Source organism: Papaver somniferum, chromosome 5 (assembly GCF_003573695.1).
Source record: "Papaver somniferum cultivar HN1 chromosome 5, ASM357369v1, whole genome shotgun sequence".
Taxonomy (NCBI): domain Eukaryota; kingdom Viridiplantae; phylum Streptophyta; class Magnoliopsida; order Ranunculales; family Papaveraceae; genus Papaver; species Papaver somniferum.
The window spans coordinates 80,538,842-80,552,974 of NC_039362.1; the positions used below are offsets into that span (position 1 = coordinate 80,538,842).

A 14,133-nucleotide genomic window follows, 5' to 3' on the forward strand; every position below is an offset into this window, starting at 1 on the left:
CACTCACGATATACATAAATTTTTCTTTTTTGATCAAAGGATAAGAGCTATGTTGTAAAAGGCGCCCAAGGGGAGTTTGAGAAGAAAAGCGCCCAAGGCGCCAAAATAAAGCTTCTTCTGTTGTTTTCTAAATCTCGAGCGCTCGCCTGGGACGCCTTGAGCGCCCTAGGCCTAGGCGCTGGGCTTGGCGCCTCGCTTTGCCCAACGCCTTTTACAACATACGATAAGAGAGATAAGAATGTACATGAAATTTTACCAGTGGTAGATGAAAGAGAGAAAATAACTATACACAATTGTATATCCCCATGTTAAAAAAAATAAAAAAAAATCAAAGAGATGTCTTGCATGAAACAACCACATTGACCACAAGAGAAATCATGAAAAATTTGAACTCGCCAAGGATAACTTTTTCACTAGGGTTGACCACAGGCTTGAGCTTGGTACATAGAATGAACATGATCATTGCTAAAACTGTCATAATAATTACTGACCCAAGAAGTAAGGATAGTAATTTGATTAAGGCAGTTCATCAAGAAAATAAATGACTAACGCATGTGAGGTCAGGATTCAAATTCAATACAGGAGGTGAGGTAGTTGTGACCTGTGTATTGAGCAAGGCTGCAAGATTCATGGATTACATAAATCTAATGTCAAAATTTTGATTAGGTAAACCAAAGACACCCTTGAACTAGTCGTCTAGTACAATGTAGTTCACTATCCCACTCTTTGAAAGAAATCTAGAAGTTGTGCACTGCACTGGTATACATTAATACTATCATTTGCATCACATAAAGTTTTCCCTAGCTTTTCCATTCACTGACGGCAAGCAACCTGCAGCAGCACATGCTTCTTAAGTAAGACGGTAAAATTGTGTATGGTGTTACCCACAAATTTAACGATAAGGAAAAACAACAGTTACGTGCAACCAACCACAGCCTGATTGTTGAGAGTGGTTGTTCAACTACCACCTTGATCAAACAAACTAGGCTAAGGAAATAAACAACAGCAATAAAAACACATGAAACTACCCCCCCTGAAGTTTACTTAATAAAGAAATGAAAACGTAATTAGATAGTTAAATACGCACATGTGCATGAAGTGGACTATTAGGTTCATTCTCCAGTACATTAACTGCGGTTAGCTGAAAATCAATTCATCTTTACTACCTTCATTCTTTGCTTTTTCTCACTACCATATATGCCATACTTCTACTACATATATTTCCCATTCTTCATTGAAATCCTAGAACATATTGCATCCTATAGCTCGAATAGTACTATTCAATCATTTATACTCATATATGGCTCCTTCTGTTGTTGAATTACCAACTGCTTGTCATGATCAGCCGAAGGGTCGAACTCTAATTGTTGGATCGACCGGGTTCATTGGCCGTTTCATTGCTGAAGCTAGCCTTAACTGTGGTCGACCTACGTATCTCTTAGCTCGTCCTGGTTTGCAGTATCCATCTAAGGCAAAAACTATCAAATCCCTCCTAGACAGAGGTGCCATCGTATTACATGTAAGTTTTATAGTAAGCCTTATTCTGTCTCCTTATACTTAAGTTTGGTTTGGTTTCATGCAACTGAAAGTATATACACTTCAGGGTTCAATCAATGATCAGGATTTCATGGAAAAGTTGCTAAAAGATTACAAGATTGAAGTTGTGATATCTGCTGTTGGTGGTGAGAATATTTTAGACCAGGTTACGCTTATTCATGCCATCAAAGCGGTTGGTACTGTCAAGGTACATGCACAAACACATTATACTACCCATGATATGCTGCATGCGTACAGGCTGGACCTAGGACCTTACAATTAAACTATTTCCACAGCAAGCCTTAACCAGTATGTTTGATTCAAACATTCTAAGTGATTTTCTTTTTTAATGTGGTTCGCAGAGGTTTTTGCCATCAGAGTTTGGGCACGACATAGATAGAGCTGATCCAGTAGAGCCAGGGCTAACCATGTACAAGGAGAAACGAGAAGTACGACGTCTGATTAAAGAATCAGGAATTCCATACACTTATATCTGCTGTAATTCAGTCGCTGCTTGGCCTTATCACGACAACACTCACCCTTCTGAAGTACTTCCACCATTAGATCGGTTTCAGATCTATGGAAACGGCACCACTAAGGGTAAGCAAAGCTGTTATTAGAAATACATATGTACGATGTTATGTCTAAAATATATACATTTCATTTGCACGTTTGCAGCGTATTTTGTAGCCGGTGCCGATATTGGAAAATTCACCTTGAAAACCATCGAAGATAAACGTACAATAAACAAATCAGTTCATTTCAGGCCATCCTGTAACTACCTTAACATAAACGAGTTAGCATCATTATGGGAGAAGAAGATCAAGAGAACTCTCCCAAGAATCACCATCTCCGAACATGACTTACTTTCAGCTGCCAAAGGTTTTTTTAAGATCATTTCTCACTTTTCTTTTTATTAGTCGTATTGTACTGGAAGGTACTAATATCAGCTAAATATGTCATTTCTTGGTTCTTTTTGTGTTCGATGCAGAAAACTTGATTCCACAAAGTATTGTTGCTTCGTTCACTCATGATATATTTATAAAGGGTTGCCAAATCAATTATCCGGTTGAAGGACCAGACAATGTTGAAGTGAGCTCATTGTACCCCGATATCTCTTTCAAGACTATTGACGAATGCTTCGATGACTTCGTCATCAAACTCATTGAGCACTCTCCACCTTTAGATAATGCGGTCAAAGCAGTCCAAAATGCAGGAGTTGATGATGGAATTGCAACTTCGAATCCTTTGGTGGATGTAAGGCAAATAACAGCAACATATGCCTGACCCGGTGACTTCTAAACTGCTCGAGTAACCAACATTTGGTTGGGTTTGTCTACTTTAAGTTTATTCTGCTTCAGAACTCCCGTAGCAAACATTTGCTTTGATTTGTCTGTTTAAGTCTAATTTGTTGAAGAACCAAATAAGCTTTTATCATTCATGTATTTTATTAATTTGTGGATCAACTAATGAGTATGTTTCTTTGTTAATGAAAGGTTGAAAACTAATTACTGTCACATTTCATGAAAAAATCCTGTTTCCACCTAGAATTCAGTAGTCCCCAAGTAAAGCAAGGGGTCAGTGGGACTAGAATTCGTTTTCGCAGGTAAAGAGCCATGCACGGTTCAAAAATCAACCGTTAATATATTTATAGCAGAATTAGATTCCAGCAACTTTTAATGTTACAACCTGCGAGACCTAGAAAAACAGACAAACTTTTGTTACCATGCTTGCAGTTAACTATTTACAAGTTTGATTATAGAGAGAAACTGCATGTTAACATCCCTGCAACTGCCTAATGCTTGCACTACAAAACATGACAAAAAGGTTCCAAATTTGCCAAAGAAAAAAGCCCCAAATTCCCCCACCCTTGTATGTTTCTTTTTTGTACCAGTTATCATCAATCCTGTACATGTAAATTACACGCTTGAGGCACCCGCCATTCTTGAACTTTTTGCTTTGGAATGCATTTAATATAAAAGCTTTTCGGCAATGTGTCAGATAATATATTTATACATCATATACAGACATGCGCTCGTCGATTGGGACTCTGCACACCGGGCATTTCTTACATTTGTTGGAGCAAGCACTGTGTATGAAAGAAATTTTAGAAAAATCTTAAACGAAGTACACAAAAAAAAAGTTATAAATAGAGTTGCTAACGTTGTTAGATTTGCAACATTAGTAGTCGGCCATAGTAATCTCATACCAGCAAAGGATGCGATGCCTGCAAGGAAGTAAGACCACATTTATGTCCGCCACGAAGCATATCCTGCACAAGACTTTTTCCTGACCATCCCCCATCAAGAAAAAAAAAGTAAGAACAACCAACTGAGGATTCCTCGATAAGAAATGAAATGAAAGAAACAGTTTCACATATTTTTTTTGTACAACATTGACTTGAGGTTGTGCAAATTACATTTTGAAGTCTCTCAAACTCCTGCTGGCTATATTTTGTGATTTCTGCTTGCTCCCCAAGAGCAGCTTGTAGTCTCCAAACCTGACAGGAGTCGCAAGACACACTATATCATATAACAAAAATTGTTGACAGTACCAGAAAAATGTATAATCTACACAGTGCATGAAGTATTGAACAGAGTGAATATTAAAGAATCAACAGCTGCAAAATGAAATAAGGCATGATGGCAAAAGAGGAGGCACCTCTTCAGCAAGATCCTTTTTAGGCATTTTCTTCACTATCTCGGGCGGGTATTTACAAAAGGTGTTATATCTGCGTATTATAATAGTACAAGAGTAAGTAAGCAGAAATGGTGGTAGAAATCTTAAAATCTACAAAAACTCACCCGGCATCAGCAGTCCCACACTGGTAAAGACGAGCGTGTTCTTCTCGACTTCCTTCATCAATAGACCACCAACCCAGAAGCCTGACATAAAACATCACCAACATGAAATGAAACTTATTACAGAACATTGCAGGATATCTAGTGATAACTCTAAACTATAGTGTTTTTGCTCTCCAAACTGTGCACCTAATGGAAATTAAGAGATCATACCTAGAACCACGGCGAATAAATCCAAAGCAATCACGAGCCCTTGAAGAAATTCTGAAATATCTTGTTGTACTTGTATTTACTCCACTACGAAGTAAAAGAACAACCCTCTCCACTAAACTTAAGATGGAAAAAATGACTCCAGCCCCTTGAAGCAAGAAGAGTGGAGAGAAAATAAGTGGAAGTGGCATATGCCTAGCCCCAGGTGGCGTTCCCTGATATTCAAATCAATCAAAGACACTACTTTAGCTTCAGAAAGCTACCATTATCCACAATAACCAAAAGTATACATGGAAAAAAGATGAATTAATCCTTACTGCCCGTCATACCTCTAAATGCATGAAAAGAAGGACTTGAAAACCAATTAATGGAATTTTCATAATATGACCGCCGATATCCTGAAGGGTACACATTCTTTCCTGGTACTGCTCTTCCTCGGAAGAAACCACTAAACTACTGCTCGAGTCCGGATATCTAACAGCCGTAGAGGAAGAACTTGCTTCTCGAGTGTGATTATTTCTATGGATCATTGGATTCGTCCATTTTGTGCAAACAAGAAATGCAAAGCATTCTGCGATGCTACACAGGAAAGAAAAACAGATAAGACACAACAACGGGGAAAATAAAGGATATTGAGACAAACAGATTGTAAAGTAAAAAGAGTACCCAAAGTTTATAAATAAATCCCACCAGCCTAGGGCACCTACATCACCTGCAGTAGAATACTAACTTAGCTATGCAAAACAACAAGGAAAATAACACAGATCTTATCATTCGAACTCGGGATATGGATGTTATGTAGTTCAATTGGTTATGACTCGCAATACAGTCAAAACATCTGACACATGGAAAACACCTACTTCATGGGTGAGAATTGTACTCACTTTATTTCATCCACAGACATACATTGTTCATCAAATAATATGGTGATACTTTGGCAGGTATAGTTATTCAACAAATGTGCACCAGACACATCTTTTACAAAATATAAAAAGATAACTTAAGAATGAAAATAGAAAATGAAATATAATATCTACTCAAATCACCGTCACAAGAATTCTATTAAGCGGAAAGGTGGAATTTCATGTTTATTTACCCACCAAACAATAAACTATACATCATTACAATTTAAGTTACTTTTAGCACCTGCTGTTATCCCATTGAAACAAACTGGATTAAAAAGAGTATAACAGGAATAATGACTTCACTAAAGGACATAACATTCTTTGAGTTGAGATACAGAGCTTACCAGACAGCTTAAGAAGTGTAAATGTCGTCGCAGCAACTAAGAAAACCATAGAGATCGCAACCCAAAAATGCTAGAAAGAGAGATGGTGATGTTAGTGAATTTCAGGATGATATGAAAACCATGAGATTAGTTTATGTATCTGAAATATACATGCATATACCCATAAAAAGATGCACATATACATATATAGAGACATATATGAGAAGCAGAATATAAACCCCTTCATTTCAAAGTTATGTCCCTTTTATCGCCAACAATACTAATAGTAGTATTTAACTAGTAAGGTGGTACAACATTTTTCATCGGAGCAATTTCCCAAACATACTAGCAACAATGCAACAAGAAAAATAAAAATATCATGAGAATGCTTCACGACTCACATAGTTTGAACTTTGACTGCGATGGTAAGCATTAAAAATTATTAGGGACTGTACAGCAGTAGTAAGAAATTGCAGGAGGCATTACAGAAACACAGCTGTAAAGACTCGTGTAGAGTTCCAATGTTAAGGCAGGCCTGGGAGGAAGGAACGGAAAATGTTGGTCTCGAACAACATGCATTTGGCCCCAATCTTATACACAGTCCTCAAGTTAAGAATAAATTCTCATAGCAGCATACAGTGTTTTAAAAAACGTTTCGCTTCGCGCTTTAATACCCGCTTTTTAGCGCTTTGCCTCCAAAACGCCTTGATACTCACGCTTTGCTAATAGGTTTTCTCTGTCAGATTTTTTTTAAGGCTTTAAAGCCCCAAAACCTTCCCTAAATGTCTGTTGACTCTGTTTAGCTTTTTCATAACCTAAAATAGTATGTAAAACAAATATAACTATTTTATTCTCTCTTACAGCCACTTATTTTAGCCCATTCTTCGAACATGTCTACCCAAGCTAAAAAAAAGTGTACCAAAAAGGTATAGCTTTTGGAGAACTTCTTAGTTTTTCATATAAATTTGCAAGTAGTTATTAATCTAGATATTTAGCGAAGCAGCGGTTCGATAACGCTTTCTAGCAGTGCTTTGCGCCTTGCTAAGAGAGCGTATCACTTCACATTTTCGCTTTTTAAAACATTGGCAGCATATAATCTATTATTTTTAGATAACATTTATTATGGGGTTGAATAAAATGACAAAACTTTTAAACAGCATGAATAATACTTGGATCAAAGCCACGATTAAATAAGGAAATTTACCGGAAGCATCTCCCATATCGCATCATCATTCATCCCTTCTTCATCTCCGGGCATAAGAGCCCTGCACATCCTGGAGACAAGAAGAATAGATAAATAAGACGAAAGGATAACTAGATGAATTGGTTCATGATGGCACATATAATTAAGACAAGAAGTACCTGAAATTGTCAATCAAAATAATCATCTCAAAAGCCAACAGTGGAAGAAAAACGATCTTCAAATTTAGAGCTGCATAACCTTGCGCTGTGCAAAATGCAGAAAGCATAATGTCAACTGGAGCAGTATATAAAAAGATACAAGCTCTTATATGCACATTAAATAAATGACGTAGGCCCCAGCAATGAGGCTACGAGGAAAAAAAGAAGAAGCAATAATCATTCATCGATTTTGCAATCAAAGGTGTCATCGTGCCTAATAGAAAGACGAACAGATCCCTGCAAATCCCCGACTATTTTGAGTTTAACCCTCACAATTGTTAGTCAAAGGTGTTATGTGCATACCATATATGCTGTCCAGATACACACAAAGGAGCAGCTCGAAGGCAACAAGCAATGGTGTTGCGACAATGGCATGACAAGGTGCCCACTGTCCAGAAAGAAAGAGTATAACCCCCTGCCATCACTTAATCACGCAACCAAAAGTTCTTTTTGCAAAGTAGTTTATCATTAACCAAAAAAATCTGGCCTATAACAAAAAATACATACATGGCGATCATGCGGTATAGCTGGAGCTGGTAAAGAGAATCTCCCTCGTGCAACAACTGCATGAAATAGCCAGAGTGGGGAAAAAATCATCCTGCGCAGTAAAAAAGAAAATCGAACATAAGTTAAATGAACGTAGAAGTTTTTCTTTTTCTGTAGGTGCGTCTCAGTTATATCTAGAAAGGATCAAACACTACATAAATAGTTAGCCCAATTTTAGAACGCCAAAAACTCAACAAGATTATTGTGCAAGTCCGCATATGCATGCATTTACTTACACTAATCTACTTAAAGTAACAATCTTTTCTTTGTGCTTTCATAGCATGTCTAAATTTGAAATGGACAACCTTCAACCTAATCTGTAAATTGGAACAAAATAACTGTTTTTAAATCACAAGTAGTTTACCCTAAATCTCACTGTAACTAGAAGGCTGGCTGACAAATCATTACACTGTCAAAATGGTTATCATAGATACCAACAAAAGGTCAAATATTTCAAGAAAATCAATGCACATATATATCTACAAAGTCCATAATAATCCATATAAACACTATTCAGTGTAGCTAGAACCCTCAATTTCAACAATTCACACACAAAACTCCTCCCTGTCAACCTAAACGATCGAATCGAACATGACCCATGATGTTAAAATAGGAAAGCTATTGCATGACTTAATTGAAACTATGTCACAAGCACAAATATTGATAAATTCCCTAAATTGGCACTTTCAAGATTAGGTATCAGGCCAAAATTTCTGGATTCACAATTTCAAATTGCTAAGACTCGTTAAGGATCAAAATTAATAACATGTGAATTCCAATTACAGAAAAATTTGTTACAAAAACTAAGAATTTGAAGACTAACCACCAAGAGTAAGAAACGACATGATCAAGTTTGAGTAGGAGTAAAATCGTGAAACAAAAGAGAAAAGTGTGAGCAGCTAGAGCCTGAGCAGATTTAGCGACTCTTCTCCAGCTCATAGTTGTCCTTTGCTGCATTAACCCTGAAGAACCAACCACCTACTAAAAAGGGGGAAAAATCTGAAACTTTTTTCTTCTTCTTGTAATCTCTATTGATGAAAAACTCAGAAATTCAGAGTGATAAAAAGAGGACGAATTCAGAGTGATTAAGAGAAGTGTGATGAGTATATAGCAATAAATGAGAGACAAATTTACATCAGGGGGAGGATTGAAATGAAATTTTCGTGAGCGACATTACTGAGGAAAGAGAAAAAAGGGATTAAGCTGAATTAGCCTCTTTTATGACTTTGAATCCAAGGCAATATTAAATAATTAATCAAAAAAAAGTGGATGTTTTTCCAACACTATCCCCTTAATTCCTCCGTTACAAGTTACAGTAATTACTTTTTATTTTTGGGGTGTATTGTGTTATGCCGTTATTATTGCCGATTAAAGAAAGAAATCAAACGGGGGTGTAGCTCATATGGTAGAGCGCTCGTTTGGCATGCGAGAGGCACGGGGTTCGATTCCACAAAGAAACTGAAAACAGAGTTGTCAATGCCCTATCTAGGATCACACCTCAACCATCTTCTTATGACACAAATACAATGCCCTGTCTAGGGTCACACCTCAACCATCTTCTTATGACACAAGTACATCCCGCACCGCTTGTTGAAGCGGTCAATAGCTATGAAAATGATTTCTTAGGAACTGAAAACACAGTTGTTAATGCCCTATCTAGGGTCACACCTCAACCATCTTCTTAATGTAACAGTCTGACACAAGTACATCCTGCATGGCTTGCTGAAGCGGTCAATAGTTATGAAAATGATTTTTTTCCAACTGGTACACCATATTATTCTCATTCTCAAGGTATTATCAGATTCAATAACAGAACCTACATTGGTGCAAGGCAACTTAAGACAAAAAACACTAGCTGCTTTCTATTCTTCTTCGGTTGGGGGCCACACAGGACAACAAGCTAGATACCAGAGAGCAAAGGGTTTTTTCTTTTGGATTGGATTGAAAGGAAAATTGGTTAAATTCATTCAAGAGTGTGACATTTGCTAGCAACACAAGAGTTCTAACATTCCACCTGGTGTATTATTACAGCCGTTCAAACACTCCACCTGGTGTATTATTACAGCCTCTACATGTGCCAGAACAAGCCTGACAACACGTTAGCATAGATTTCATCACTGGCTTGCCTAAGTCTGAAGCTAGAGAATTCATTCTGGTTGTTGTGGATAGATTCACCAAGTACAGCCACTTCATTGCCATAAGCTATCCCTTCACAACTTCTGCCATTGCTAAGGTATTCTTGTTTACCATTTATAAGCTTCACGGGTTACCTACTTCTATTGTATATGATAAAGATAACATCTTCTTAAGTAATTTTTGACAAGAACTCTTCTCCAAGGACAGTGCATTGCACATGAATACATCATATAACCCTCAATCTGATGGCCAGACTGACAGAGTTAATGTTTGTTTAGAAACTTACCTGAGGTGCATGACAAGTTATAGACCAACTAAATGGGTTAGTTGGCTACCAATGGTTGAGTGGTGGTTTAACACTACTTATCACACTAGCCTTATACTTATTCAATTTCAGACACTATATGGATATACAACACCTCAGTATGTTCTCTTTTACTCTCAAGATATCAATATCTCGGTTGATGATTATCTGCAAAAGAGAGAGGCTATGAGTATTATTCTCAAATCCACTCTCGAAGAAGCACAACATCGAATTAAGCAACAAGGTAACAAAAGCAGAGTTGAACGAAAATTCAAAGAGGGGCAGTGGGTTTATCTGAGACTTCAACCTTATCGTCAAACTTTTGTCCAGCTGAGAAGAAACCTAAAGCTAGCTGCTAAATTTTTTGGTTCATACCAGGTGTTAGCCAGAGTGGGAAAGGTTTCTTATCGTCTCAGTTTGCCTTCTACTTTGAAAATTCATCTGATCTTTCATGTGTCACAACTCAAGCTGAAATTTGGTACTGGATTGCTTCCTCAAACAACACTTCCTTCTCTTGATTCTGATGGTTGTTTGAAGGTTTCTCCATTACAGGTGCTAGGATCTAGACTGGTTAAGAAGAATCAACATATTGTTGCTCAAGTCTTAGTTCACTAGAACCAATCTACCCCAACTGATGCTACTTGGGAAAATTTCTAGCTTCATGAAACAACATTACTCAAAACTGATTATTGAGGACAAGAATCTCTAAAGGATTGGGCATTTGTCATAGCCTAATACCAGTACTACTACTATGTTTTGGGCTAACCTATTATCTATCTACCAGGGGCCCTTATTTCATTTATATGTGCCTTTATTTATTATACTCACATGTTGTACGTGAGTAGAAGTCACACTATATTAGATGTTATCTCTTCCTTGTACGAACACATGAATTATTGAATCTTATCTTCTTATTCTCTGACTATCTCTCTCTCTCTTGTTCTTCATTCCCAACCCCTCGTTCTTACCATAATATTCTCTAATCTCTCCAATCCTCTCTGTTTCTGAATGCATCGGTTATAAATCCAATACAAAGACTTATCGAAGTCAATTTCAGCTTCAGCTGCGCAACCATCTCCAACCCTAAATATATCTCATCTACTAGGGACAAGCTCAATGAATTAGTTATAAGAGAAACTAAGAAAAAGGTTTGGGAAACAAAGCTCGTAAAGAACCAGTATCTGTTAATTCTCAGGCAGACCATCTCCGAACCAGATCAGAGTGTTCCTACAAACATAATCCAAGAGTGAGTGGATTCTAAATTAGAGAGAATGTTTAAGGAACATGAAGATAGGTTTAATCTCTTGATCAATAAACCAAGCACTGACCCTACCTATACCTTTAAGGATGGGCCACTACCGAAGGAAATAAGAGAGTGTCGTATCCCCGAGAAATTACATCCTCCAAAAGTTAAAGGATTCAGAAGGGATACTGACCCAAACGAGCATGTCTTTCATTATGAACAACATATGGCCCACTACCTAGAAAATACATACATAATGACACATTTCTTTCCAAGAAGTTTAGAGGATGCTACTTTAGTATGGTTTCGGTGTTTGCCATCCAACTCAGTTTGTAGCTTTCACGACATCAATATTTATTCAAAACTACTCCTCCAATATTAGACAAGCATACGTATTGGAGAATGTGTTCAAGATAGCATAAAAACCAAACGAAAGTTTTGCAAATTTTCTGAGAGAATTCGAGGATGCAGCAGCACCAGTAGACAAATCTCAAGAGAAATTCTTATGTGTGTTCTTCAAAAATGTATTACAAAAAGGCAAGATCAGAGACTCATTTTCTGGCAAGGTATTAGAATCTCTTAAATAAGTTTATCATAAGGCTGGGAATTGGGTCAGGAGAGAATAAGACTAGGTACAGTCAACTGAAATACCAGGTCACAAAGTTTACTCAGCTGTCCAATCTTCAGGGGATAAAAGGTCTTATCACCAGATCAACCCTCGAAGAAGAGGAATTATAAAGCTGAGTCAGCGGCGAAGTGGCTAGAGGAAAGCAAAAACTTTGCAAAGTTCAATACGCCTCCCGAGGTCATATTGAAACACATGAAGAGCAAACTTAATTTCTTAGCTCCAAGAAAAATGAGAAATTAAGGAAAAAGCAAATCTTATTGCACCTATCATGATGTGAATGGTTATCAGAAAAATGACTGCAAGAACTTGATCAGGTTCACTGATGACATGGTAAATAAAGGTCACTAGAATAAGTTTATTGAGCATGACACATCTCAAAGCAGTAAATCTCCACCAAAGCGGGTTAGGATTAGTGAACATGATTCACTCAGTACCTCGAGAAGGAAATGATGCTCACATCAACCTGACCAACAGTAAGCGAAAGCTCTGTGAAGTTAATGTTACTTGTTTATACCAAGCTCTGAAAGCTTACGGTTGCCATCAGATAACATAAGATTCACTATTAAGGATTTAGATGGAGTAAGTGATGTTTCCACACTCAAATACCTTAGTAGTGGAGCTCGTTATCGACGGATGGAACTGCAGGAAGATCCTAATCGACCAAGGTTCAACTTGTGATATTATTTACCTTCAAGCAACTGAGAATATGAATCTCACAAAAGAATGAGCTCTACGAAGTAACAATTCAGCCATTGTAGGATTTAATGGTTCGAGAACTTACCTGATGGGCGAGGTAACTCTAACAGTGGAAGTTGGTCCCACAAAGATAAACTTTGCTTTTCTAGTGTTTAACAGAGTACCAACATACAATGTGATATTGGGGAGAGACTGGCTTCACGCAATGCATGCCATGCTCTCTATATATCATCAGAAACTGAAGTTTATGACTAGTCCGGGTGAATGTGTGAAAAAAAAAACAAAAAAACTTGTCGTCTTATCTCTTACTAAACAAGAAGACCCAAATAGGTGTTGGAGAAGCTAGCAATGACTGTTGTTGGAGAAAAAAGCTAAACTAGAAAGACAACTTGCTGAACTACACTACAGGTTTTAACAACAAAATTTGGTGACGAGAAAGTGTTACATGCAATCTCATATCGAGGGTTCAAAGAAGAGGTACTAGAACTCCTGCAAGCAATCGATCTGGGTACAAATGATACACCACATACTACCTATACAGTAAAGGATTTCCCACATGAGGAAAATATTATCATGGTCGAGCTACTGAGGTAGATCATCGATATCTTTACTCGGAAGATGTCATATATGCCAGGTATCAACCCATCCATCGCTTGTTACTCATTAAGTATTGACCCAAATAGATGAAACAAAAGATTGCATATAAGTTGCACAACTCAATCAATGTAGACATTAACAGAATGGTTGAAGAAAACATAATCAGGGAGTGTCAATACCCTATCTAGATTTTTAATATAGTGGCAATAATGAAGAAAAATAGTATAGTTAGAGTCTACATAAACTTTACCAATCTAAATAAGGTGTGCCCTAAATATAGTTATCCACTTCCAGATATGGATAGAATGGCAGAAGATATAAGTGGCTATCCTTCACGAATGGCTATTCTGGATACAATCAGATCCCAATGAACCCAGCATTTGAGGAGCATACACAACGTTTATCACAGATAAAGGATTGTACTGCTTAAAGTTTATGCCCTTTGGTCTGAAGAATGCAGGTAGTACTTATCAAAGACTGATAAATAAGATGTTTTCAAGCATTTGATTGGAGACACCATGGAATATTAAGTAGATTACATTGCCGTCAAAATCTTGGAGGAAGCTAATCATCATGAGACCTACTGAAAATGTTCTCAGTTTTAAGGCAGTTGTTTGAGGGTGAAAACGGTTTCTGCTGATTTCAGTAATTTCACGTGAGTGGGTGAGAAACTGAATCTAAACCTTAAACAATGTACTGCAAGGGAGTACTTTAGATTCGAGAGATCAATTTGTACAAATCCGACCTAAACCAAGAAATGGCCGTTCCAGACTTGCTTCGGTCACAAAGTGAAGGAGAAGGGTTGGT

General features: G+C 37.4%; 2 protein-coding genes across 2 annotated transcripts; one reads left to right on the forward strand and one right to left on the reverse strand.

The window, feature by feature from the left end:
• The first annotated feature begins 1,240 nt into the window (after positions 1-1,240).
• Positions 1,241-3,044, forward strand: LOC113277573 (leucoanthocyanidin reductase-like). The gene is made up of 5 exons (XM_026526634.1): positions 1,241-1,519; positions 1,604-1,744; positions 1,899-2,136; positions 2,215-2,418; positions 2,528-3,044. The coding sequence occupies exons 1-5, from the start codon at positions 1,301-1,303 to the stop codon at positions 2,821-2,823; spliced, it is 1,098 nt and encodes a 365-aa protein (XP_026382419.1). The 5' UTR covers positions 1,241-1,300; the 3' UTR covers positions 2,824-3,044.
• A 116-nt stretch (positions 3,045-3,160) lies between these two features.
• LOC113282015 lies at positions 3,161-8,954 on the reverse strand. Its single transcript, XM_026530932.1, has 14 exons — positions 8,546-8,954; positions 7,684-7,774; positions 7,480-7,564; positions 7,138-7,222; positions 6,980-7,049; positions 5,797-5,866; positions 5,214-5,259; positions 4,877-5,126; positions 4,551-4,762; positions 4,341-4,421; positions 4,198-4,267; positions 3,956-4,036; positions 3,746-3,825; positions 3,161-3,625 (listed from the first exon to the last, which is right to left on the reverse strand). The coding sequence occupies exons 1-14, from the start codon at positions 8,677-8,679 to the stop codon at positions 3,547-3,549; spliced, it is 1,434 nt and encodes a 477-aa protein (XP_026386717.1). The 5' UTR covers positions 8,680-8,954; the 3' UTR covers positions 3,161-3,546.
• Between the last annotated feature and the right edge of the window lie 5,179 nt (positions 8,955-14,133).

What these genes read in the sequence shown, in the direction of transcription:
- LOC113282015 (XM_026530932.1), bottom strand. Translation starts at nt 8,679, where the DNA reads ATGCAGCAAAGGACAACTATGAGCTGGAGAAGAGTCGCTAAATCTGCT. An exon ending in GTCGTTTCTTACTCTTGGTG is followed by an intron (nt 7,775 to 8,545) that starts GTTAGTCTTCAA and finishes TTTACTGCGCAG; the next exon opens with GATGATTTTTTCCCCACTCT. An exon ending in TGTGGGACTGCTGATGCCGG is followed by an intron (nt 4,268 to 4,340) that starts GTGAGTTTTTGT and finishes TATAATACGCAG; the next exon opens with ATATAACACCTTTTGTAAAT.
- LOC113277573 (XM_026526634.1), top strand. Translation starts at nt 1,301, where the DNA reads ATGGCTCCTTCTGTTGTTGAATTACCAACTGCTTGTCATGATCAGCCG. An exon ending in TGGAAACGGCACCACTAAGG is followed by an intron (nt 2,137 to 2,214) that starts GTAAGCAAAGCT and finishes GCACGTTTGCAG; the next exon opens with CGTATTTTGTAGCCGGTGCC. An exon ending in CTTACTTTCAGCTGCCAAAG is followed by an intron (nt 2,419 to 2,527) that starts GTTTTTTTAAGA and finishes TGTTCGATGCAG; the next exon opens with AAAACTTGATTCCACAAAGT.